The sequence below is a fragment of the Montipora capricornis genome, chromosome 14, assembly GCF_036669925.1.
Source record: "Montipora capricornis isolate CH-2021 chromosome 14, ASM3666992v2, whole genome shotgun sequence".
NCBI lineage: Eukaryota > Metazoa > Cnidaria > Anthozoa > Scleractinia > Acroporidae > Montipora > Montipora capricornis.
Window position 1 is genome coordinate 1,941,927 of NC_090896.1, and position 25,480 is coordinate 1,967,406.

The 25,480-nt window shown below is 39.6% G+C and overlaps 1 protein-coding gene across 4 annotated transcripts; it reads right to left on the reverse strand.

Moving 5' to 3' along the window:
• Positions 1–100: 100 nt before the first annotated feature.
• Positions 101–25,480, reverse strand: LOC138033300 (serrate RNA effector molecule homolog). 4 transcript variants are annotated; one of them, XM_068881055.1, is made up of 22 exons: positions 25,141–25,480; positions 22,884–23,021; positions 22,136–22,330; positions 20,610–20,779; positions 19,993–20,214; positions 18,236–18,444; positions 16,226–16,327; positions 15,460–15,685; positions 14,455–14,565; positions 12,347–12,466; positions 11,042–11,337; positions 9,858–10,172; positions 9,492–9,553; positions 9,326–9,404; positions 8,433–8,648; positions 7,876–8,239; positions 5,282–5,390; positions 4,188–4,341; positions 3,079–3,244; positions 2,558–2,648; positions 882–923; positions 101–713 (listed from the first exon to the last, which is right to left on the reverse strand). In XM_068881055.1, the coding sequence occupies exons 1-22, from the start codon at positions 25,395–25,397 to the stop codon at positions 638–640; spliced, it is 3,720 nt and encodes a 1,239-aa protein (XP_068737156.1). In that variant the 5' UTR covers positions 25,398–25,480; the 3' UTR covers positions 101–637. The 4 variants fall into 4 exon arrangements, with proteins under 4 accessions (XP_068737156.1, XP_068737155.1, XP_068737157.1 ...); XM_068881054.1 differs by having other exon boundaries at positions 16,226–16,351; XM_068881056.1 differs by lacking the exons at positions 22,884–23,021; positions 25,141–25,480 and adding an exon at positions 20,890–20,980 and having other exon boundaries at positions 16,226–16,351; positions 22,136–22,278.

Here is a 25,480-nt window from a genome sequence, read left to right on the forward strand (position 1 = left end):
AGAAAGCATCGCATCGTTCATTCGACAGATGGATAAAGTCTATGGAATAGAGTCAGGCTGTAAACGAGATCATGCTCACATCAAAAGAAACACATACAAGTTCACTTAAGTGAAAAACATTTAATTTGACATCTCGAAGAAAATCTAATCAAACTTTATGTGAATAGCTCCCTTGATACGTTTGCTGTGGTTACGACCCGACAGTGAAAAAAAAAAAATTGCATGGATAGCGATTTGTCAGCAGAAACAAAACCAAGCATACCATAATTCATAATTCTGAGTTGTTACACATCTTTCGCTTTTCACGAGAGACGAGCCGCGAAATACCAAGGACCAAGGATTTTCTTGGGGGGTGGGGGCGGTATTACGATTGTCTTTCTTGTATTTTACGGCTTGTGTCTCGTCGATCAAAACTAACAAACGGACAAACAAACAAACAAACCATACTTAGCTCGTTTAGTGAAAAAAAAAACACATTTTCGTTCTTATTCTCGACCAGGCAGCGGCCATGTTTATGTACACTTCTAGATTTTGTCAGAGCTCAAAGAAACACTTTTCTTTGCTTCTACGCGCGTTCTTCACGCTTCGCTGTTCAATCCACCCGAGGCATGCGTGACAACCTCTTTCTATCTGAAGATTAAAACGGTTCCGCATCATCCGGCGCATCTAAGTCTTTGTACTGGACAATCTGTCTTGGGTCACGGTGGAAACCTCTGTTATCAAAACAAAAACGATTAGGAAATTGAGCGAGCTCGGGCAATTGAAATCGCGCGTGGAAGGAGACGCGGGCGTTGTGCTGCGTGGAAAGCAAATCGATTTTTGCGACACATGTTGATCACCCAATTCCGAACCGCAATGGTAGAAAATTCTATTTAACTAACCTTTCGCTCGGTTTATTTCGTCCTCCGCCACCGTACCCAAATCTAAAATAAAACCACCTTCGATTAACATTCTTTCAATTGGATCACGACACGAAAATGTGCACTTCGCCCGGTCCTTGTCAGAGTAAATGCAATGTTAATTTCCTATCTGGTTTATTTGTTTATTTATTGCTTTTTTTCCCACCTGACGATGCCTTCGTGCGACGTTCGTGCGGATCGAGATCATCCTGTTAAGCAGGAACAAGCGTGTCCAAATTGATCACAATTAGTCCCACAAGGAAGTGATCACGAATAGACGATATTGCTGCAGTAGCAAGCCCTTGTCAAATAGTAAATTATAGTTGATTACAGTTCATGATAGTTTAAATGTTCAAATTCTATTCGATAATAGCCATGGAGGCCAAGAACCATGATAAGAACGTTAAGGCCGATTTACACGGTACGATTTTTAGCGCTTGCGTCAAGCTTACGACAGGCCTAAGACATAACTTACGATTGTCGCAGCGTTTTAAAACATGTTTTAGAATGCTACGACATTTTTTTCGCACGTACACGACAATCATAAACGAGTTGTAGGCCTGTCGTAAGCTTGTCGCACGCGACAAAAATCGCACCGTGTAAATCGGCCCTTAGGTGTAGCCCGCGCGTAGCAAGCGCTAAATGGGGAGGGAAAGAGTATTCGCTCCGTCTCCCTCTTTCCTTCTCTTTTAGCGCTTGCTATGGAGGCTACCTTAGGTGATGTTAACATGATACCGGGGCGACTTTCGAACCGGAACGAAATCACCCCGGTTCACTCACGTGGCTCTGTATTTATTCACATGATACCACCCGAAAATGTCATTCCGGAATGACTCATACCGACGCGAGTTCACCTCGGTTGTTGCACCGGAGGGAGGACTTCATTCCCGTACGAAATCCAGCAACAGTGTCGTGTAAACGAAGAACCACCACTCGCTTCGGTATAAACTTGACCTCTAGGTGGACTGGAAACTGGAACGGGTGGCCCAAATCAAGTAGTCATCCCGGTAAGGAACTCGCGCCGGGGCGAGTTTTCTCATGTAAACAGCCCCTTAGCCTCCATCCTCAAACAATGGAAGTAAATCTTACAGACTTAAAGGTATAACCTCAAAGAAGGTTGTAACTCACACAGTTTCAAGTAAGATATGATGAAATGAAGATAGCATTGCCTTCAGTGCACTGAGTCGAAGCGACTATCTGTACACAATTTCATGCCACTCGATGATAGTTTTCTCCGGTCGACCACCCATAATATAGTCAATGAGTGTTGCTGCACTTTGTTTTCGGCATTTTCTGGCGACACGGGCTAACACTAAAAGTTCGCGCAAAAACGCTTACCTTACCAAGCAAGCGGTAAAAGGGGAGGGAAAGAGGACGGCTGAGCGAGTGCTGAATTGGTAGGGGACAACACTTGCTCTGTCTTCCTCTTTCCCTTCCCTTTTAACACTTTAACGCTTGCTACGTAGGCTAAGTTCTAATGCTAACCTGACTGAGATAAACTATCGCCGACTATAATCAAACCGTTCGAAAATAGGAATGGTAGCTGACGACAGCGGACAACAACCTCTCAAACTATCATCGACCATCACGCATTGTTTGTCAAGGACTTGAGAGAGAGTGAGAGAGAGAGAGAGAGAGAGAAGTCAAGATAATGTTACCTGCGTGGCTTTGGCGGGAATGTGTGTCCTCTTCCATACATCTCGTGCCCATACCCTCCATAGCTTGGTGGAGTATAAGGACCGCGGGGGCCTGGCAAAAACAATTGCAAGGGTACTTTTTACACTTTTGTCGCCTTTCACTCAAAAATAAAAGGGCGAATAAATATTTTCAATTAATTGAACTTTGACTATGAATGACTAAATTTTCTTACGAAAAACTTACATTCTTTTCACGTTACTAACACCTAGGTGCTACGCTGTTGATAAGAGTTGTAGTTTTGCGCTCATAGTTTGAAAGAGTTTAGTTCATCTACTACAATCTACGATAGAAGAACCAACGTTTTTCCGTATTTTCCCTCTCACAAACAATCAACCATCACAAGTAAAAGCCAAGTCTAGCCACCCATTTCTCAACATCTTGGAAACGCTTGGAATTCGCTCGTATCCTTCTCACCCTGCCTGCGCCAATCATCTGATTAGAGTCATCGTTTATCTGAAACAGCGGTTCATTGTTCACTTACCACCGTACATCATCATTTGGGGTCTGGGTCCCCATCCCATCATGCCTTGCGCATGTTGATGTCCATACATTGGCCCCATCTGGTTCCCAGGCGTGCGCTGTGCGGCAGGAGCCTCGGGTATGTGAGGTCGCTTGGGATCTGATAGGTAGTTATTGAAAAACTCCGCCTGCAGAAGAAATTAATGAATCAAAAATTGAATGGTTGCCATTGAAAAAAGTTTCAATGCACACAACGGTATCTATGGGCTATATACTTTTCACATGTGAGGCCCAAGGAAATATAAAGCCTCTTTTAATAACGCTTCACTTCTCAAACGATTTGCTCTTCGTTTTGAAGAGCAACACATAAGTTTCAAATAGTTGATTCCCACGTTTCAGTTGACGACGATCTCGAATATTTTTACAGATTCAATCTAACTCTCAAGCCGCACTTTGCGATAGAACGGTGCTATTGCTCGCTATCGCCTTTGTGTGTAGCAACGAGAAGAACAGTACTCGATGGCACAGGACGTAACGTGACTATGACTTCCGCTCTGATTAACAAAACTTCAGTCACTGACCTCGCCGGACGAGGGTTCTTCTCAGGACTACAATCCTGAAAAACCTATTGGAACACACAGGCGATTCTCGAGCTAATATTTTGAACATGTAAACAACGTTCATGATGTTGATTTGGGTTCAAGGTTTTTGGGACGGATCCAGGGGTGGTTCGGTCGAACCTCCTCAACCAATAGTTCTTGTTTGAAATAGCACACAATTTCAAACATACCAACCACGAATCTTACCTCCAAACACTCACAAATTACATTTCCAATCTTTGCCTTTTCAAGTCTCATGCAGGGTATGCTCCTAGACACCCTTAGAAAGGCAGGCCCGATTCACCGAACCCCCCCACTCCCCCTTCCTTTGACGAAATCCTGGATCCACCCCAGTCAACTGACCGTAGGGGCTGGGGAGGGAGCAGAACGAACTGCTGGACAAAGGTAGTCTCACACGGAAGTGTCCCACTATTATTTGTACAGGTTTGTGCACTCACCTGAACGATCTTAAAATACTGCAAAGCGATAGCTTGAAACTGAAACTAAAGGATAACAGAGAATCCTCACAAACCTCCATTCTCACAGCTTCTACTTTATCCATGTGTTTGTTGAAGATGTGTTTGCGTACAAAGTCGGGTCCACGAAACTTCTTTCCACTCAATGGACAAAGCCATTTATCTTTCGCCAATTCCTGTGTGTTCGCCTCCACAAACTTCTCCGTTTCATTAAGTACAGTTAAGCTGATAACTTTGCATCACAAAAATCATGCAAAAAAGTAGCGAGCTTTATTTATAAACGATGCCGGAGATTTTAAGTTAGTTTGCTGCATGAGGTGTCGTCTTTACTGATAGAGGTCTCATTCCCTTTTACTCGAAATGAAAGTTGTGCGTACGTTTTTCACTTTCAAGACGCTAACCGCTCGACCAATTAACCTGAAATTGAGCCAGGTTGTTGCCAGCAAACCAATGTCTGCAAGTTTCTCTGCTCTTTTCCACTTTAAAACAAGAATGTTTTTCCTCACAAAGCACTCGTTTATTTTCCCTCTGACTTAACCACCCAATTAAAGATGAACCAACGCACTAGTCAAAAATCTGAAACATCTGAGACACGGTCTATTTTCTAGTCTGAAGTGTCAGCTCGCCCCGCCCCCCTAAGGGACGGTCTCTCTCGCCTGGACATCACTTAATGGGGTTGGGACGTGGAGACAACTTATCCCAAATACATCGTGTTGTGTTCAGAACCTTTTGACTGAAATTTGACTTTTTAATTGGCTTTGAAAGACGGGAAAAGTGGTTACACTTTGATCAATAACCGAGCAATGAAGGGCAATGGGCTGGATACCGAGCCGGCGTCACAAATTAATTTGCATCGCTGTTTTCAAAGAACTTTCTTAATGCAAAGCAGTTTGTGACGTCAACCCGACACAAACCCTTTGCCCTTCATCGCTCGGTTATTGATCAAAGTATGACCATTTTTTCTGTCTTTCTTTGTCTAACCCTAACCCAATAAAAAAGTGAAATTTCAATCTAAAGGTTCTAAAAACAACACGATGTATTTGGGGTGATATAAAATGGAAAAGTGTGTTGAGGTGATAGGCACTTTAATATTCTGTAATTACCGTTTTTTAAATCAATAAATTTGTAACTTGAAAACTCGAAAGGATATGCCTCGGGATCTTTCTTCCCTAGCTTCACGATCTCCTCGTCTTTTAACGATTCTTTCTCCTGCAAGAACGGGTCGAGCTTCTGGTTTAAGCTCTTCTGCCACTCTTGGACTGTGGAAGGAGGAAAACAAAAGCAATAAATAAAACCCCCAAATCACAGCACCTAATTACAGCTTTCTATCAGGTAGTATTATAAAAAAATAATAGCCTGATTTGAACCTGATATTTGGCACAGTGAGATACCACCTTCTCGTAATAATCCAAATTCGTCCCAAATAGTGGAACCAATTTTGACAAGCCAACTTTTGGTATTTATGCTTGAATATTAATACAAATCAGGATATTACACATAATTAATTTGTCTTGAAATTGTCGCTCTTCAGTAGGTCTAATACTAGAGCGATTTTCAATTGAGTGTCGAAAGTAATTAGCGAATTGCTTTGGTTGTGCATTATTTCACTCAGTGACTGGTTCAAAGTTCTCGCGCCACTTTTTCAACCAATCAGAAGTGAAACCTAAACCAATCGTGGCTCGCGCGTGCATATTTTCCCGCACTTTGTGTCTGCTACGTGTAATTACTTCGAGTTTTGATTGGTTCACTGGATTGTCTCCGTCCTTTTTGATTGGCCAAAGTAATTACTTTCGTTTTGGTTTTACGACACTCGATTGAAACTCACTCTAAAGTGTGATTTGTTTGGTCCAAAGTGCACTAAACATTGAAGGCCATATCTGCATCTGTACAATTTTTCATTTCCTTTGGAAAGCAGGGACACATTACACATACACCACTTTGAAAAGGCTCCGTCTTTCATGCTCCAGTAGCTATTCCACACTGCTATTTTCATTGGTCCCTTTAACGTATAGCTTCTTTTCGTTATCAGGGCCACTTGTATATAGGTGCATTGTTTCTGTTGTATCAGTTATTGTTTTGTTCTCCAATCACAGACCGCGTCTGGAAAGCTACAGGGTCTCTCTGGATAATTATGTCCAGTAAGTATGTGTAATTATGGCATGGGCCAGAAGGCAATTAAGGATTAATTCACGAGTATTTTCAAAAAAAAAAATTCCTTAGTTGCACGAGAGTGCATTGCGATTACATGTTCATCACATAAAGGGCAAAATCATTGAGGGAAGCCCGTTCAGTGCCGCGACAATTGCAAGTGACAATTAACACGTTCCCATTCGGTTAAAGGGGCTAGGTCACGCTATTTTAGGCAATTTCAGCACTGATCGAATGGTCATAGAATTAACTAAAATATCAAAATAACTGTTCAAAACTATAGAAGAACTCTAACAAAACACAGGGAAGCCAAGAAGGGACATGGATGGACAAAACTGGAGAGGATTGAAATGGATTGAGTTTGGGTAAATTTGAAAAACGTCGGCCCACCTTTTTTCAAATTTATATCAGTCTATATCAAAATGTCATTTACAAAGCTTGAAAATCATTCTCAGTTGTTATGTGGCCGTGATTTTGCAAATGAAAGACTCTTGCTCTGCCAATATGACGTTTAGAGCACATAATTAACAAAATTAAACAAAATTACCTAAAATAGCGTGACCTAGCCCCTTTAAAGTTCAATTCAATAAATTGATGCTGTCAACGGAAATAGCGCTTAAAATATAATTAGTAGTTTAATCTGGAAGAAGAGTCTCTTGTAACTTCGCTTGTTCTTGATAAGCAACTGTTAACCAGGCAGTATCAAGTAATCATGCCCTCTTGATTACTAAAAGTACCCTCGTGATTAAGGAAAAATGCCCTCCGTCTCAGCCAATTAGCATTCAGTAATTTTGCCCCGTATGTGATAAACCAAGTAATCAAACGAACGACAACTTTAATAAGCGTCACGAAGTGTCTCCTTGCTCTTCTCCCCAACTTTAACAATCACTGGTTTCTAGTGGTGACTGCTCATAAAGTAAAGATAAACACCTACAAGTAAATTTATTTTATTGATGAAAATAGGCAGAGAAATGCTTAGACCTAACGAGACACTAGTTGGTAATTGGGCGCGCATCGAATAACCAGCATTTTTTGGACATAAGTGTTTCACGCCTAGAATTCTAATTTTTAAAGTTCAGTGGGTTCGTGTTTCTGTTTTAATGAGAGATACAACATGGTGTGTGTAGAATGTCCAATGGCTCTCTAATGTAAAGACACATAGACCTTTCACAAATGGAGTAACAGTAGTTTCCCTAGGAGAGAGGTTTGCAAGGACAGTTTCAAGGACTTTCAAGAAAGGTGTGAACCCTAAAAGCCAAGAGATAACAACATTAATTTTTTTTTGGTGTCGAAAATTTTATTCTCGTCCTGGTTTGGAATCATAATTAAAAAGTCGAATTGACTCGATTAAGCTCATGTAGTTAAGGCCTTCTTTCATACTACACAATGGTTTTGGAATTGCCAACATCTATGATATGATTCTAGCCCCATCGAAACCTAAATCAACACGATATCATAACCCTTTTCAACATCCATATTTTATTATGATTGACGACGTTCGGTTCAGCCTGACGAAATATTCCTCTTTAAACCTTTTTATTGCGCTCTGAGTTAAGGAAGTTATTTTAACAATTGAAGTGTTTAAAGAGATCATACCTTCAGCAAGCGCGCACTTGTCCGGCGTTGCGCCTCGCACGTGTATTATTCCGCATCTGTTGGGCATCTCGTCTTCGTAAGGATAATCCGAGCCATTGTAATAATCCAAGGAATGAACAACACGCAGATACAAAATCAAACGATCCAAAACACGAAGCAGGCTGTCGTCACGTGACAAGTCCACCTCAGACTTCTCCTCACCCTCTCCCTGTGAGGTTGTTCCCATGAGTTCCATCTCTTCGCCTTCTTCCTCCTCGGTCGCGTCTTGTGAAAGCCATGCGAGAATGGGATTTTCGATGGGGAGGTCTGTGATCTCCGCCTCTTCGGCCGGTTTGGCTTCGCATTCTTCGCCTTCTTCTGTTTTCTAAAGCCGCGAACAAAACAAAAAAAACCTGGCAGTCTGACAAAAGAGTGAAACTGGCTTTAAAACTCACAAGGGAGAGGAGGGGTTCTGCGTTGTTAAGGGCATCGACTTGGTCATGGTCACTAATAACGAAAAAAGATCTAACTCTCAGGACAAAAAATCAAAGGAAGTGACGAAATTTATCCCAGCATACCTCGGCTGCTTCTTTTTCCGCTTTCTCTCTCGCCTCAGTTTCCTCCCTGCTTTCTTTCTCGTACAGTGCAGCTTTCTTGTCCAGTTCCCGGATCAGCTTGGCTGCAAGTTTGATGTCGTCTCGAATCACTTGTTTCGCCGTTGCAGCTCCAGTAACAGCCCGAACTCTCCGAGACAGATCCCTGTTAACAACTGGACTAAGTTCCACGTCTTTTACCTTCATTAACAAAAGAAGACAAAACAAAACAGCACAAACTACAATGATGTTTACCGGATAGACCATATTTAAAAATGGCGGCTAAGTAATTATTCTTTTGTCTTTACATGCTAGCCTCGTTAGCACGAACAAATTCAAAGGGAAATTTGTGCTCCAAAGTGAGGCTAGTGAGGATAATTAGCACAAAGAAAAAAGAATAATTTGTTGGCCGCCATTTATGAATACGGTCTATAGACACGTTTTTCCTTCGACGGATTACTCTTGCCTTGCATTCCTAGCGAATGGCTGAAAACTCACGTGTCAAACTTTCAGCCAATCAGAGACAAAAGCAAAAGCGATTGCGATTGGCTCGTTCGCGTTTTCCCGCGTATAGAGACGACTGCATGTAAAACGACACTTTTCGTTACGATTGGTTCATTGATTGTTCCACTTTGATGAGATTAACCAAAGTTATTACTTCGGTTTTGGTTTTATGGAACTCGATCAAAACCGCTCCAGAGTACGGCTAAAATTCGACTTTGCTTTACCAAAACTCAGCTATACATGTATATCACTACTTGTTCTCGCTTTCTGTGAGTCAATTGGTTCATACGGTGCTACGCGCCTCGTTGATTCCATATGGCCTTGTACAAAACACAGACTCGGAATCTAATTTTCGCTTAGATCTTTCAACTTACTCGTATGTTATTCAAGTCCCAACAGATTTCTTTAATGCTCACGCTCCGGTCAAAAGTGATCCATCCACGTCTGAAAAACCTAGGAATTCAGAGCAGCAAACAAATGAATTTATTGAAAAAAAACATAAAAGAAGACGAACTCGTTTCTGTGGGGTCGACTACTCACTTTCTGTCAGGACTTGGGTCCGAGAGCGCTACTCGAAGAAATCCCGCAAATCTCTTACAAACCTACGAAAAACAAGTATAAAGTGATTACTTTAGTGTTTGTGTAAATGGATGTAATATAATATCTGTGATGATATTATTGGAGTGATTTAGGAGCATGTGATTAATGTATATATGGGGTGTGTGACAGGGAATAAATCAGTTGCAATGCGGATCCCGTGTGGCCTCTGTACTTGGGTATAAAATACTAAAAATTACTTTGGTTATAATTATAATTATTATCATCACTATCAACACCATTGTTATTGTTGTTGTTGTTATGATTTTCACTCTTATTTTATTATTATTACTGTTGATTTGTACTTACAGCAGCAATATCAGCTTTGGATATGATAGGTGGCACGCTCCTCATAAACAGCGAGAATGTCTTGTGCAGCGCACGCGGTCCAGATGGTGGAATAGCAACAAGTATCTCCTTTTCTTCACCAGTTTCCATTTGTTCGCCTTCCTCTCTACCACCTTCTGTGGTATCTTTCTCTTTCTCTTCCATTGCAGTCTCTTTGTTATCTTTCGTGACTTCTTTCACCGGAGTACTTTCCTCTACAACTTCTTTCTTTTCTGCGATTTTGTTGGAGTCTTCTTCGTGATCTTCTGCCTTGTTCGAATCGACTTCACTTGATTTCTGCATTATAATTAAATAGGTAAGGTAAAGTCTGCCACAAGCCTAGAAGAACCATCAGGCCGGCGCTTATCTCCGGTTTCTGTAGCATGAAGCGACAAGGAGTATTTCTACTCCCCCCTGGATGGGATGCCAGTCCATCGCAGGGTTACCCACAGCATTAGAATCACCGGTACCCTGTTATACACCTGGGTGGAGAGAGACACCGTGAGACAAAAGTGCCTTGCCCAAGAACACAACACAATGTCCCCGGCCAGGACATGAACCCGGACAACTCGATCCGGAGTCGAGTGCACTATGACACAAGTTTCTTGCAATCATTTATTTGTTACCTAGCCATTGTACAGGGGGTCGGTCACTACATCTTCAACTCTTCGTCAAAAAAAGTAAGTGGGATTTTTAAAGGTGTTAGAAACATAATTAGTCCTGAAGTGTTTTGGAATGGTCACCCACGGTTCATTATCCTTTCAAAAGAAGACTAAAAAGGTGAACTAAATGCTGCACAAGACCTTTCTCTCTTTTAAATCCTTACATGTGACCATTCAAATGAAAGCCAAAGAGCAGTACTTTGGTGTTGCTTATTTGACCACAGAAGGTGATTTTAACTCTTGACGTTTTGACATTGTAACTAAGGGCGCATTCAATTGACCCTATTCCGGAATAAGAATGCGTGAAGCGATGATTTAGAACGGTATGTCTGGCGCTTTGAAGCAACAAGGATGATAAATATATGTTTAAAATTGCATTTTAGCAAGTGTTTGAAATTTTCATGTAAATCTCCGTAAAAACGAAGGATTTCTAAATTCTATTCCATGTATTCCTCTTCCGGAATATTGTCAATCGAACGCACCTAAGTTTCTAGAGAACTTTACCTGCAGGGATGGTTCAGCAGATGCCACACTTGATGACTCTACTTCCATGGACGACACCACTGCATTTGTGACCACCTTTTCCTGAGCTTCGCTGCTCGATTCAGGGATCATTTCAGCATTCTCATGTTTTATGGCTGTACTGACGCCATTGTTGCTGCTGCCCACTTGATCAGCTTCTTTCTCCTGTGAAGACACAGTGCTCTCTGGCCCCGTAGCTATGCTACTGCTTTCTGCTGGAAAAGTTTGTTTGTTTTCTCTTGTCTGTTGATCTTGAGTGGAATCGACAGCTGTGTCATCTGATGAATAAAAAGGCATGAACTGAATGATGATGATGATGATACCCATTTTGTTACAGTGTCAAGATTTTATAGCCAACCACAACCCCTAGATACTAGTAAATGATGATGATGATGATAATAATAATACCGGTAGCTGCCCTGCCATTGGTCAGTCACTGTTCAAGGCACCTCATTATTGCATGCTCCGTCCAGTCTACAATGCGATCCTTAAAACAGTTGAACTTTCAGATATGGGAGACCAAACAACAACATGGTACAAAGAACTACAACCTTAAGGCTGTGCTGAAAACCAGGATGTAAAAAGTACTATGGGACATCCCCATACATCAACATGTCCTTCCTAGGAATGGTGCAAATAAACCTGATATTACAGTCTGACTGACAACAAGGAATGCCGATGGATACTAATTTAAGGACTACATGTATAATAATTAACATTGGACAGATTCAAGGAAGAAACAAACTGAAAACAGAGAAATATGCTGATCTGAAAGCAAGTTTAAGAAGACTGTACCCCGGTTATAGTGTTCACCAGGTTAATGTAGTTTTTGATTTTCTGTCAAGGTATCATAAAGAACTGGGGCCGGTTGTTCGAAGCCTGGTTAGTGCTAACCGTTGGTTAAGAGGTATCAAATCCTATACGTTTCCATGGTATTTAACGCTGGTTAGCCCTAACCATGCTTCGAGCAACCCAGGCCTGATTGATAAATTGAATACCATAGGGGTCCCTGATACATGTAGTACGAATATTATTAGAAAGTGCCAAAAGTGGATAATCGCTCAAAATTGCAAAATTGTGAAAGCTTTATATATTATCAAGTGAACCAACATACATTGTACATATCTGCCATTTACATGAAATCACTATAATATTATAGGAAATTGCCCAGATAAACGTATCCAAAATTTTGCTAAGTACCACACTTGTAATACAAGTTGCCGAAAGTTTAGATAAACAGAATGATAATAATAATAATAACAACAACAACATTATAACGTCACTCACCAGATGTTTCAGGTTCTACAGCAGTCTTCAGTTCAGTGGCTGCTCCTCCTTCTGTGACCTCTCCATTACTGCTCGTGCTTGTCTCAGTCTGGGATGACCCCACTGCAGGCTCACCAGAATCTGAAAATAACAGAGAACTCTCAGTAGTAAAACAAACATTTAAAAAACATCAAGATAAAACCACTTTGCAGTGTTGTCTGGAAAAAAATAATGTCTAACTTACATTATATACAAGCCTCTCTTCAAAACTATTCAATCAGGGATAGCAATAAATGCACGTAATTTCCACCTTTTATAAACACTGCACACACCTGAGTGGCATTTTATAAGAAAAGACTCTAAATCCTTTACCCATTAACCATTTCATCTTCTTGATAAAATACTGCATTCATTTTGGGGGAAGATAGCAACAAAAAGCAAAAATGCATCCTTGGGGAGTAACGGTGGCTTAGCGATGATCAACCGCCCCTCCCACCTCTGTGACCCTGGTTCAAGCCTGGCCATGACGTCAAATGTGGGCTGAGTTTCAGTCAATCTCAATCTGACTACAAGGGTTTTTCTCTGGTTTTCCACCCTCACCAAAATTGACTGTCAGTTAATTACATCTTACTGTGGGCAGATACCCTCAGAAGGGATAACCTCTAGTATCCTCCCCTTTCATTGAACTGAATGAATAAAGTTGCTAAAAAATACATGGACCCTTTACCTTCCTTCCTTTGTCAGTGCTCCTGAGAATTAAATTTAAATTTTAAAACAACAGCTTCGTGTACATGTACAATGATCAAAGAATAGTCAAAATAGACATTTAAATCCCTGATAATCAAACTTGAAGACCATTTGAGATATGCTTTCTCATTCCAATTAGGTTGAAACTGACAATTTTGAAGGGAAGACCTTACACAGCAATGACCAGAACCAGTTTGCTGACCAGCGGTTTTCATTAAAACTATGGTTTGATGGGGGTGCTCAGTCTTGCTGGCTAAGAAAACCATTTTAAGATTTTTGTTTTAAAGCACAGTGCCATCAAACACTTAGATGTACATGGAGCTGATGGAAGAAGCTAAATGTGACATGATACAAAAAAAGTTTTCAAACTTGTGTCATACTTAAGGCATTATCAATTAATATAAGGTTCTCTTACTTAATTAATAACCCTTTGACAGCCAAAACGGCCTAAACTGGCCAGACTTACTGTTTTACTCTGTCTACAAGGCTGCTGCCTAATGATCGCCCAGTCGCCCTGGGTGCCTTACTTGCGAGCACAGGCAACCAAAGTTCTGAACGAGTAGCCCGAACGGGCGCCTAACTTATCTTGTGATAAGGTGATTCATCTTCACTTCTGGGCTCTTGAAAAAATGACTCGGGCTACTAACTTTTAATGTTGGAAGCCCGAAGGGTTCTGGAAAAATTTTCTTAGGCAGCAGCCTTGGTCTAACGTTAGACGATTTTAATTGTCAGTGGGGAACCCCCAGGAGTCAGTGGGTTAAACCAGTCAAAGTAAAAACACAATCTACTTACATGTATACTTTTCATTACATAAGGAATCACAACTTACTGAAAAGTCAGGAGCATGCGGCAAAAAAAGAAAGTTACTGTACAGGTGTAATTTGTTGTTGCCTGCCAAATTAAGATTTTTCACCATGTTACACAGTAATTCTCAATTCTTTCACAGCTCACTGCTGTAGGGCAAACTTCAGTCTATCAATCAAGAAACCACACTACGCAAATGAAAATCCAAAACCAATTAATTATTATTTTCCACCAAGAGCTACATGTACACATAGATATGCTATGGCAGGAATAAATAATTAGAGCGGTTTTCAAATGAGTGTCGTAAAACCAAAACCAAAGTAATTACTTTGGCCAATCAAAAAGGACGGAGACAATCCAGTAAACCAATCAAAACTCTAAGTAATTACAAGTAGCCGACACAAAGCGCAGGAAAACGTGGATGCGTTTCCCTTTTGATTGGTTGAAAAAGTGGTGCGAAAACTTTGAACCAACCACTGAGTGAAGTAGATACAAAACCAAAGTAATTCGCTAAATACTTTCGACACTCAATTGAAAAACGCTCTATTACAAGCTTCTTCTTTTTAATAAAACTTTACCTGGCTTATTGTCAGGCGAAGAGGAGGCATCAGGATGCTTTTCTGTATTCGATGAGCTTGTTGGTAGCTGCATACTTGTTTCTACAAGACTGGGTTCAACTCCATCAACCCCTACAGTGAAAATTAATTAATAAAAGTGAAGATCAACACTAGAGTCAAAATAATACTAGATTCAGTAAAGATGAAAGAAGTAGCAAAAAAGGAGTTCAAATCCACATGTGATGCTGAGAATTGCTACATGTACATGTATGCACATTGCAATGAAATTAATAGAATAACTTAAGGACGGCGCCTACTATTGTTATTGCACATAAGATCTGCGCATCTCGAGATACTTGGATTTCATATGGGTGGTGCTTATTAATACAGGGATATTTTTGCACGGTTTAAAACTATCCGGAAGTAGTAGATCTTAGTAAGTACTCTTGGATTATTGACTCAAATTTAGAGCCTGGGGATTAATTTAAGTCCCAAAAACTTTTCAGGCCCGAAAAGCCATTTGTGAAACTGCCAACTGCTTGTTTTGGAAAGCCGATCTTTTAACATGTTTTCAAGCCAACTGAAAGAAAGATGTCTGTGAAGTTTGATGACTTAAATCCTCTCCATTCTTGAGATACAAAGGGAATTGTGACACCCAAAAATGGCCCGTAAAGTTTCGCGACTTTCGAGAAACAGGCCCCAGGTTACTAAGGCACGGTTCCCAGGCCATAATATACGGAGGTTACAAAAACAATTTAATGGCTGTAGAATGGAGAAATTTATAGGAATATTTACACTCATTTTGTCAAGTTAGAGGTTTGCTTTTATGGCTATTAGATATTACTTAAATTCTACTCCAACATGAAGTCAATTTTCATTTGTTTCTGTAGTTGTTTAGTTATCAAAAGATGCACTTGTCCCACGGACAAATCACGTTAAAGATTTACATGTCCGCACTAGATTTCTACTCATCCCGGACAATCGGACATAGGCTTTGGTACATCCTGTAATACAGTGTACGTGTACCTGGTGGCAATATATCCTCATCTATGCTTGGTGCCTCAGCCTCCACCCCTGGAGGCAACAGTTCTTCTTCCTTATTAGTCTCCATAGGTGACATCTCTTCTCCAGGGGGAGCTGGTTCGGGTTCTGAATCTGATTCTGACTCACTCTCACTTTCATCATCATCCATAGCATCATAATAGTATGGCTCACGATGACGCCGCTTCCGCTTCTTTTTAGGCTCTTCATCCTAACATGGGACAACCATTTACAATTATAACTTTCCATTGTTTTGTTAAGTTTCTAGCTTTTTGGACAATACAACTCAGGGACCCTCACAGAGGTTTCCTGCCGATGTTCAAATTAAAACACTCCATCATAGTCTAAAGCAACAAATGTAGCTCTTTCCACTTGAATACAATGTGTGGGCTCTTAAAATAAAGTGTACCTAAGCAGCTTAAAGCAAGTGACACACTCTTAACTATGTAAGTACATATACATGTACATGTAAGTAGTTAATTTATCAACAAAGACACAATTTTAGAGCTTACAACAAAAACAGTGAGAAGGTTGCTGCGCTAAAATTAGTACATGGCCAAAATCAAAAATCTAAAATTACACAGATAAGATTAGTGTAGTAAAATGCTTCTAAATATCTGAGAATGCTACTAGATCTAATCATTTGCATTCTCAGAGACCCAAAGGGCAGTCAGCAATACCTATACTTTACATGTACATGTACCTAACCATTAAAAAGAAAAACAAGTCATCTTTCATTCAATAGCCTCACCTTTTTACCAGTTTGCTCTTGGTTGACCTGCCCTTGCTGTGGCTGGGACGTCTGTGGTACCTGTTGCTTATCCTGTGCAAATGCCTGATGCTGCTGGGCTTGCTGTGGATCATAGCTCCCATAGTACTTTGTGCATAGAACACAACAAAAAACATCATTAGAGCAAGTTTCAATCGAGTGTCGTAAAACCAAACCAAAGTAATTTATTTGGCCAATCCAAAAGGACGGAGACAATCCAGTAAATCAATCAAAACTTGCAGTATTTACACACAGCTGACACAGAGCAAACTAAGGCAACTAGTGTGCACCTGCGAGCCACAATTGGTTTTGGTTTCACTTCTGATTGGTTGAAAAAAAAAAGAGTGGTGCGAGAACTTTGCACCAATCACTGAGTGAACTGAAGTAATGCAAAACCAAAGCAATTTGCTAATTACATTGTATTTTCCACACTCAATTGAAAACCGCTCTAACAGTGTCATTAATAATAATTCACACAGGCCTCAAAACTGCCAAAAATTCACCAGAGGCCCTAGTGTACCGTATGTCCCAAAATGAACAGCCAATTTTGATGCCCAAAACAACATGTCCTTTACGTCTAAGAATTTTGTACAGGTCTAATTCAAGAAATGAGGTAATGTAAGGGTTAGCATTAACCCTTTGCCCTCCAAGAGGGTCACTTACTTGATTTTTCTCTGTCTAGCAAGACATACATGAATTTTTATTTTGTAAACATGTTGATGGGCCGGTGGCTGGCACAGGGATAGAAACATCAAAAATTAATAGCTGTACATGTATATGTTGTAGGTCTCCTTGTTCCTTGGGTTAATTGCAACCAAACAAGGTCATTTTGTTTCAACCTAGGTCATTAATTTTTATTTTTAACTAGGTTGAAATTGATATTAGGAAACATCAACAAAAACCCATCAATTAATAGTGAGTACATGTAATATATTGGTTAGTAAATTGGTCCTAGAGGATTTAGGGGATGAACTTGGTGCAGCTTAGATTTTCATGAATATTTTATAAGACCCCAATGGTTGTTAAGTCTAGTTAAGTCTAGTTGATAAGTCACTGATTTTAAATGGTTAGCATTAAGATTGGGGTTAGGCATACAGTGCATGATAACCGATTCTACTTTTCTTTCTGGAACTTCAAACTTTAATGTACTACATTTTTTTCCAAAATCTGCACTTCTAAATTCGGGGTGCGGCTTCTCTAAGGATGAGGCTTATACATGGATGTTTATGGTAATTTTTCTAAGTCTCACTTTATATCATTTACGCATGTGAGAAATGGTGGTTGTCGTGAAGGCTTGGAAATAGCTTAACGACTTCAGTTGCTGATTCAATGGCTTAGCAGTTAATACAGAGAAGTAATCACGCATGTCCTATGGTGCGAGGGTTCGAATCATTGGAGCGGCATGGAATGTTGTGAAAGATCAAGGTAAGAGGCAGAGTCTGTTGGTAGTAAGCAAGGACATTAAGGGGGAAGGAGAGGAGAGACAGTAAGTGGACAAAGAGCGGAAGGCAAGGGAAAGGTGGAGAAAGGTGCTTTCTTTTTTATTCCCCCTAAAAATCCAGGCCCCTCTTTTTTAAATTACATCCCGCCAAAAACGGGAAACCTTTTTTTTTGACAGTTCATAATAACCTAGGTTGAAACAAAATGACCTAGTTTCGTTGCAAATTAACCTAAGGAACAAAATGACCTGCAACATATATGAATGAAGCTTCTTATGAATGCGAAAGATACAGTACAGTACCTCCAAAAACACCCGTGCAGTGCATACCAAATCAAAACTGTACACACACACACACACCACTTCCTAGTAAGCCTGGGATGTTACAAGTATTTTGTCCTCAATGGAGCTCTCTAAAGATTACAAAGTCAGCAAAGATCAACTGTCTTGTGCTGTGCCTGACTTGACCCTCTGCATTCCATGAGGGCACCCTACATGTATTACTACAACTTCTTAAAGCACAGAGTTCACATTCAAATTATTGCCTACTGTACCTGTTGTTGATAATAGAGTTGCTGTTGATGATAATACTGCTGAGCCTGTTGTTGTAGCTGCTGCTGTTCAGGTGTGGGATTTGTCACTGAGATCATACTGACATCTCCATTCTCCTTCTTCTTTGCTGCTACTTTTGCAGATGCAGGTGGAGGTTCTGAAGGCAGAGGGACTGAAGATGGTGACACAGGGCCCGTATCAGGAATGGTATCTGAAAGAGACAATATTACAGTTACTGGGTACAAAAAAATTGTAAATGGGGCATGTGCTGTATTTAGCTAACCATAAACACCAGCATAATAAGCCACAGGCATGTAAAGCTCAGAAGATATAATAGCAACCTTTAGATTTGAGAATGACTACATGTAAGATACATGTAAAGAGGTATTGACCTTCAGGGTTAAAACAGTACTTGATGTTAGCCAGGTAGCCCATGGCCACTTTAAGACAATGTCATACCGGGGCGACTAAAAGTTGAGGTTTAATCGGCTGATATGCAACTACGATACCAATTAACAATTCTGAGAGTTTAAAGTAAACTGTTGAAATAAATTTAAAAAAATAAATAACAAGTTGTTGAATTTGGCCACCTTTCGGTTCTTTTCCCCCAACTTAAATTTCACTGAATCCTGCAAACTTTTAGTTTTAAAGTGGAAAATTCAAAGAGGAATAACCATTAAGAATTCTGAGACCATAGATCCATCATGAGACAATAATTATTTTGATTTTTCTGTTGCCAGATGACTCCAGGCTCACCCAAAGTGCTTTGCTGTTTTTTAAAAGCAATCCTCAAGAAGTGCATTCATGTGAATTCAAATTATAGAAATCCAGGGCCTTTTAATGATGTCCTGGGCAATCATGAAATCAAAGAAAATAGCCCGGTTGGCCACCAAGCACTGGAGTTAAAGTTTTATCCCTGGACCTTGCTCATTAACAAAAAAAAACTTAATGTGCAATCAGTCAAACCTCGATTATCTGGATATTTCGATTATCCGGACTTACTTCTCTGGCCCCACTTTTTCATGCGTATTAATAAGTCATTTTTATGATCTGCGACAAAACATTTTTCCTTCAAATTATGAGATGAAAGTCTGGTTTGAACTAAAATAATTTTTTCGCTTCAAAACTCAAATCTGCATGCATCGTGCTCACATGCGCCATAACTAATGCAGTGCATTTCACTGAGCTCTGATTGGCACACATTGACTCTATTGCTAAGTGAAATTCCATGCCCCATGAGCTCAGTCAGAGTAGTTTGAAGAACACCAGGTAGATTTGCATCAAAAAGAATTCATCATGTCCACAAAATGAAAGCGATCCGTTCTTTCCATAAAAGATAATAGTCAATTATTTATTTTGCAATTAGAAAAAGGAACCAATTTGTCAACTGAGTATGGTGTCAGCAAACTGATTTACATTATTTTTATACTAATGTAAAAAACGTTTTTGGATTACTTCAATTTATTGTAAAGAATTGAAGGAGATATTAATATTTTTGGGCCACTGTTAATAGTTTTTCCAACAACGATTTGAAATTGTGTTTTATTCCAGCATGATTATGTGTTACCCTTCTCCGACTCATTCAGTTTTGTTTTTGGCTCATTAATATTCATATTTTTGAATATCCGGACTATTCAGCCCAGTCTATGACGATTCAGGATAATCGAGCTTTGACTGTACTCCATTCTTAAGATCACTGATGTACATTGTACATGCTGTTTCCAAGGTGATTGCATGTATTTAATGTTAATGACTGTACCTTTCTCATCACTCTTGTCAAATTTCAAGGTTTGTTGACTTGTTGATGCACTGGAAGGTTCAGCTTCCTTCTTGCCATCAGCTGGTGAATCTTCAGTATCATCACCATGCGGAGACATCAAGGGATTGGTTGAAGAACGCCTTTGCTCTTCTGGAGGAGGGGATGGTGGGCAGTCCAATACATCAAGGTCGCTGTCTGTACCTCCCTCTAGCTTGATTACAACTGACAATATAAGACAGGACTGTCATCACTAAAATGCTGCTTGGTTGTCACTACATGTGTATATTTTATCAAAGGGCCTCATCCAAATTATTAATATTTTGGCCATTTTGTCATTATCACGACCAGAATTTGAGTAATGCCAGAACCCTACATTCCTCAGTCAGTAAAATTTGTCCTGTTGTCCGGGACAAGTACATTGTACATGTAGATTTATGCTTGGGCAAGGTACTTTCTCTGAACCACCCCTCCCCCTCCCCCTCCCCCTCCCCCCCCCCCCACTCAAAAGATGCAAAAATGCCTTGGGCAAGTGGGTCATAAAGTTTGCTTGTCTGATGGGCAAGTTGGAATTTTAACTCTTTTCTAACCCTCACTCTAACTTGTACTTATTTCTATACCTGAATCAAGCAGTTTCATAATACCATCAGAGTTATCAATGTCCAAAGACAAACTGTCAACTCTTCCTGATTTCAACAAATTCAGAAAGACAGACAGCCGCCGTTTCATTGCTTTCTTAAATTCTCTTTGACGAGAAGCTGCCTCCTTGGGATGGTACTTTGTTCGGAACCTTCAAAGCAAAACGAAAGATAAAAACACACAAAAATTAGCTTGAAACATGATGAAACACACTGGAAAAATAAAAACAATCTTTCCACCTCATTTAACTTACTCATTCACCTGTGAAGAGTTTCCTTGGATCCATTTTGTATTATGACTTTAAAACACAACAAGCCATTTGCTATTTCTATAGCATGTTTGCGAAAGAAGACTTGAGGCCAGATTAAACAAAAATGAACCTCATAATGAGCCGCAGGAATTAAACAAAACTCTTGATCACTGCTAACAATCTTATGCCTTCTGCATTGTGCAGTATGATAGTCGATTTCTAGGCATTACGCCTCATGCAAAAAAAAGGCCGATGTAAGGTTAAAATGCGATGTATTAATGCTCCAATATGGCTTTGTAATCTCATGCATGTGTGAACAACAACACAGCTCGCTGCGAAAGGAAAGGGTTGTTAACTAAAGTTAGAAACATAAGCAATTAAACAATGTACACTTTTATAAAGAAGTAATAATATTCAATTATTAAATGTGATTTCCTTCCATCATTTACAGAAAATTAACTTGAGGTAAAATTCATAACTAAAGCTGTAAATAAATGATTTTTCATTTCAGAATGGCCAATTTCATAAAATGAACTGTCACAAGTCATAAGCAAAAATGAATGTAATAATAATGACACAAGGAGATTCATGAACAATTTTTCTCTATTCTCATCAAATTTCAAAAATTGTGTGATTCAAGAACTGTGACAATGCAATTCACTTATACAATTTTATACTAATAATTATTATTTAGTTTTCTATTAGCCCTTCAAGCCCCAATAGGTGCAGTTTTTCACTGTACGCACACAAGCCACAGAGTCTCCCATGGCCACATCTTGACCCGATTTCTGAAGCATGAAGCAAATGAGAGAACTACAACTCCCCTGGAAAGGATACCAGTCCATTGCAAAGTTATGCCCAGTTTTATATTCAATTTGTCACCACTACCCATTTCTACACCTGGGTGAAGAGCTGTATGGAGTTGTAAGCAATGTTTCTTGTAGGAAGAAGCAACACAAAACCAGGCTTAATGAACCAGTGACTCTGAGGGGTGGGAGTTTTGCATTGCATCACAATCAGTTCAACCTGTTTTCCACCAGGTTACCATTTCACATTATTAAGTCAACTATTCCTATGGCAATTTAATCATTGTAATGAGAAAGTTCTTGACAAGATTTAATTAATGAAAACTAGTACCCCTTCCCTGACCAACAACCAATCCATTCAATGCAAACCCACTGAATGAAAAGGAACTTACCATTAAAGCAGACATTATCGTAATAATATCCACTGTAATAACATTATTGTGAAACATACCATTCGTCATCCTTGTGTTGTTGGAAGAAATCACTCATTTGAGTTTTTCGAAATTCCAGTTTGTATTCTTGATACTTGTTGAAAGCTTCTTCATCACCAATGTTGTCATCTTGTGCATTTAAAAACTGTTTGAATGTCATCATGGCAGGTGCATGGTTACCCTGGGGTGCCTGTGTCTGGGGCTCCATATCAGGCCTAAGAAAAAAAGCAAGAACAGAGCAGAATAATAGTAATAGTAATCAAGTGAAGCTATGATCTTCACAGTTATGAACGCAATTTTTACAATTGCATAGATTCATTTCATATACCATTTCATCAGTAAAAGTAATGATAATAATAATAATAATAATAATAATAATAATAATAATAATAATAATAATAATAATAATAGTTTTGGATGGCTGTCTAATCATTATTATACATAAAGGTTACATACTAGTGCACTAGGGTGTCACCAATAACAACATGTTTTATTTATTATACATGTACCTATGTAGCATATTACAATCAGAATCACAAAAACTTCAGATGTGTAAAATAAATAAATATTTATAATAAAGGTACTGACCTCCAAAAAAAACTATACATAGTTAACCTCCAACATAGATAACAATCAAATAGTTGTGTATTTTTGACGTTATGGCAGAAGTAAACAGAATTTGTATTGGTTCTCAACCTTGCTCCAAGGGTTTTTTGGGTTTGAACTTGCTGAGATGCTTTTTGCTCACATCATTTACAAGTAGTATACCTTGGTTGTTGCTGCTGCCGCGCATCTTGCTGTGACGCTTGCATCTGTTGAACCTCTGGGTGTGACCATGTGTTGTGGGGTGCAGGCACACCCCCATATGGGACACTGTAATCACCTGCATTGTGGTAAGGCTCATCCCTGAGACGGCAATGACAACAAAAATTAATGTTTAACACTCTGGAAGAACAAGTTTCTCTAAATTCCTCATCAAATTGCACAGCGGAACTGCTTGATTGGGAGGTCTAAAAGGCACTATGGGCTGATCTACTTCACACAATGTTGCAAGCACAAATACTCTCCACATTTTCATCTTTTTGCTGCAGTTTCTTATGAACTTCCACTGTACATGCAAGTCCACATTTTCATGGCTTTCATGGAAACCAGGCATATATTTTTCCTTAATGTTTCCATAATTTTGAAAAAAATGATTTTACTTATGAACTTCCACTGTACATGCAAGTCCACATTTTCATGGCTTTCATGGAAACCAGGCATATATTTTTCCTTAATGTTTCCATAATTTTGAAAAAAATGATTTTACTAATGCCTTGACCTATTTTCACATACATGTACCCGAGAGTTGCTTTGTCCCTTCATTTTCAAAAGTAAAACCAAACTTGAACGTTTTTTTTTATCTTCAAAGCATATCACAACAACTCATCGCTCTTTTTGTATTAAAAGAATTTAAACTCAACCACAACAAACTCCCTCCCTCACATTAATTTTGTTTGAAAGATCTGTCACCTTTGTATCAAATATGCTTGAGGCCTTACACAAGCAAAAGTGACATACACAAGTAATTAGCACCTTCTGGCCAAACAAAAGGTACCAGCGGTCAAGACATGACCACGTTTGCATCGGTTGGTTGCGCTTTAGCTTGCATTGTTGTTAGTGGAAACAAGGGCCAGTGTACACTGAATTCATCACAGTGAAATTACAAAAGCCATTCACCATAAACCCAGTCTTGCCTTTGACTATCACATTATTTTTAGTTCAATTACATAGGTGATTATTGAAAATTCTCTGCGCTGATTGGTTACACTTGAGGTGATTTTTACATGATAATCACCTAGCAGGTTTTTTCAAAATGGCCACAAGCCGTTTTGTCAAGGTGACAGACAAAGAAATTCATAAATAACGAAAACAGAGAAGAACGTTTCAAGTGACGGTTTTTGAAATTGCATAATTATTGCACATTTTCAAGGAATCACCTACGTGATTATCCTAACACAATAATCATTCACCCCAGGCTCAGTGAATATTGGTGAATAAAAACGTTGACTTTATCTTGGTTTTTATTCACTGATATTCGCCTCGCCTTTAGCGAATAAATGTTAAGGATTTGAAAGGGGTTATGGTCTAAGGCCATTTCGATACAAAGAGGAGTCATTCCAATGTAAACATCAGGCCTTGGCTGTTCAAAAGGTGGATAGCACTATCCACTGGATAAATCACCATCCAGCGGATAAACATTAGCAAAACCAAGAACATTGACTTGTCCAGTGGATAGTGATTATCCAGTAGATAGTGCTGTCCACCCTTCAAACAACTGGGGCAGGTGGATGCGACACAACCTAAGGGTGCCCAAAATGTCACCAAAAGTTTCCTCTTGTTTATTTGACCCTAACCCTAGCTATTTTTAATATATTATTGCTCTTGAAGTGACAGATGAGTAGAGCCTGAACGAAACATTCCAGGTAAGCGTGCTTACCTTAAAAAACAATAACAGTAACCTAGGTAACAAGTGGGTTTTTAGGGACTTAACAACTGCTTTGAATTGGCAGACTCCCAAATTTATACGTGAAGTTCTAAGTGGAATTAGTACACGTATTGTTTTGTTTCCGACTCAATAAAAAAAGTACAAAACAACATAGCAAAGTAACAGGGTAACTAAAATGATAGTTGTTGTTCTTGCATCAAAACGACTCTACTTCGTATCGAAATGACTTGCTTCAAAATGACTTTGCAAATGAAACAACTTGTATCAAAACAACTTTGCATCGAAATGGCCAGACCCATGCTCATAAACAAATTCTGCATGGTTAACTTCTGATATCCCCAGGCTTCAAAGTTGCCAATGAATGAGAAACGTTCTCAGGTTGTCATTTTCCACCTACAAGACTTTCGTCTATGTAGTCAATGCCCTTTCTCTGACCACATTTCCGTTTCGTTTGACTTAAATTAAGATCGAATGAATAGGGACTGTTGATAAAAAGATATTGGCTTTGGATTTTATGACAAAAAATCCTTTAATTACCAATCTCTTCGAACTCTTTTCATGGGAGGACTCATTTCATGGTGTCTCCCAGCGCTATCTCTTCTTCCTCGATCGAATTCACGGTAGTCACCGCGTCGTCGATTTTCCCAAGATGGCTCCCGCCTTCGATCAGACCATTCATCTCTTCGAGAGCTTCTGTCCTCGCGATCACGTCTACGATCGGTATAATCGCTTCTCTCGCGTCTAAATTTATCTCTTCCGCGTCTCCTATCGTATTCATCGTCGCTGTCTCCCATCTTTAGCGTTTTTCTCTGCGAATGACAGATCTGCAAGATAAAGAAGAACAAAGATGGCCGACCATGTGGGGCGATCCCAGAAA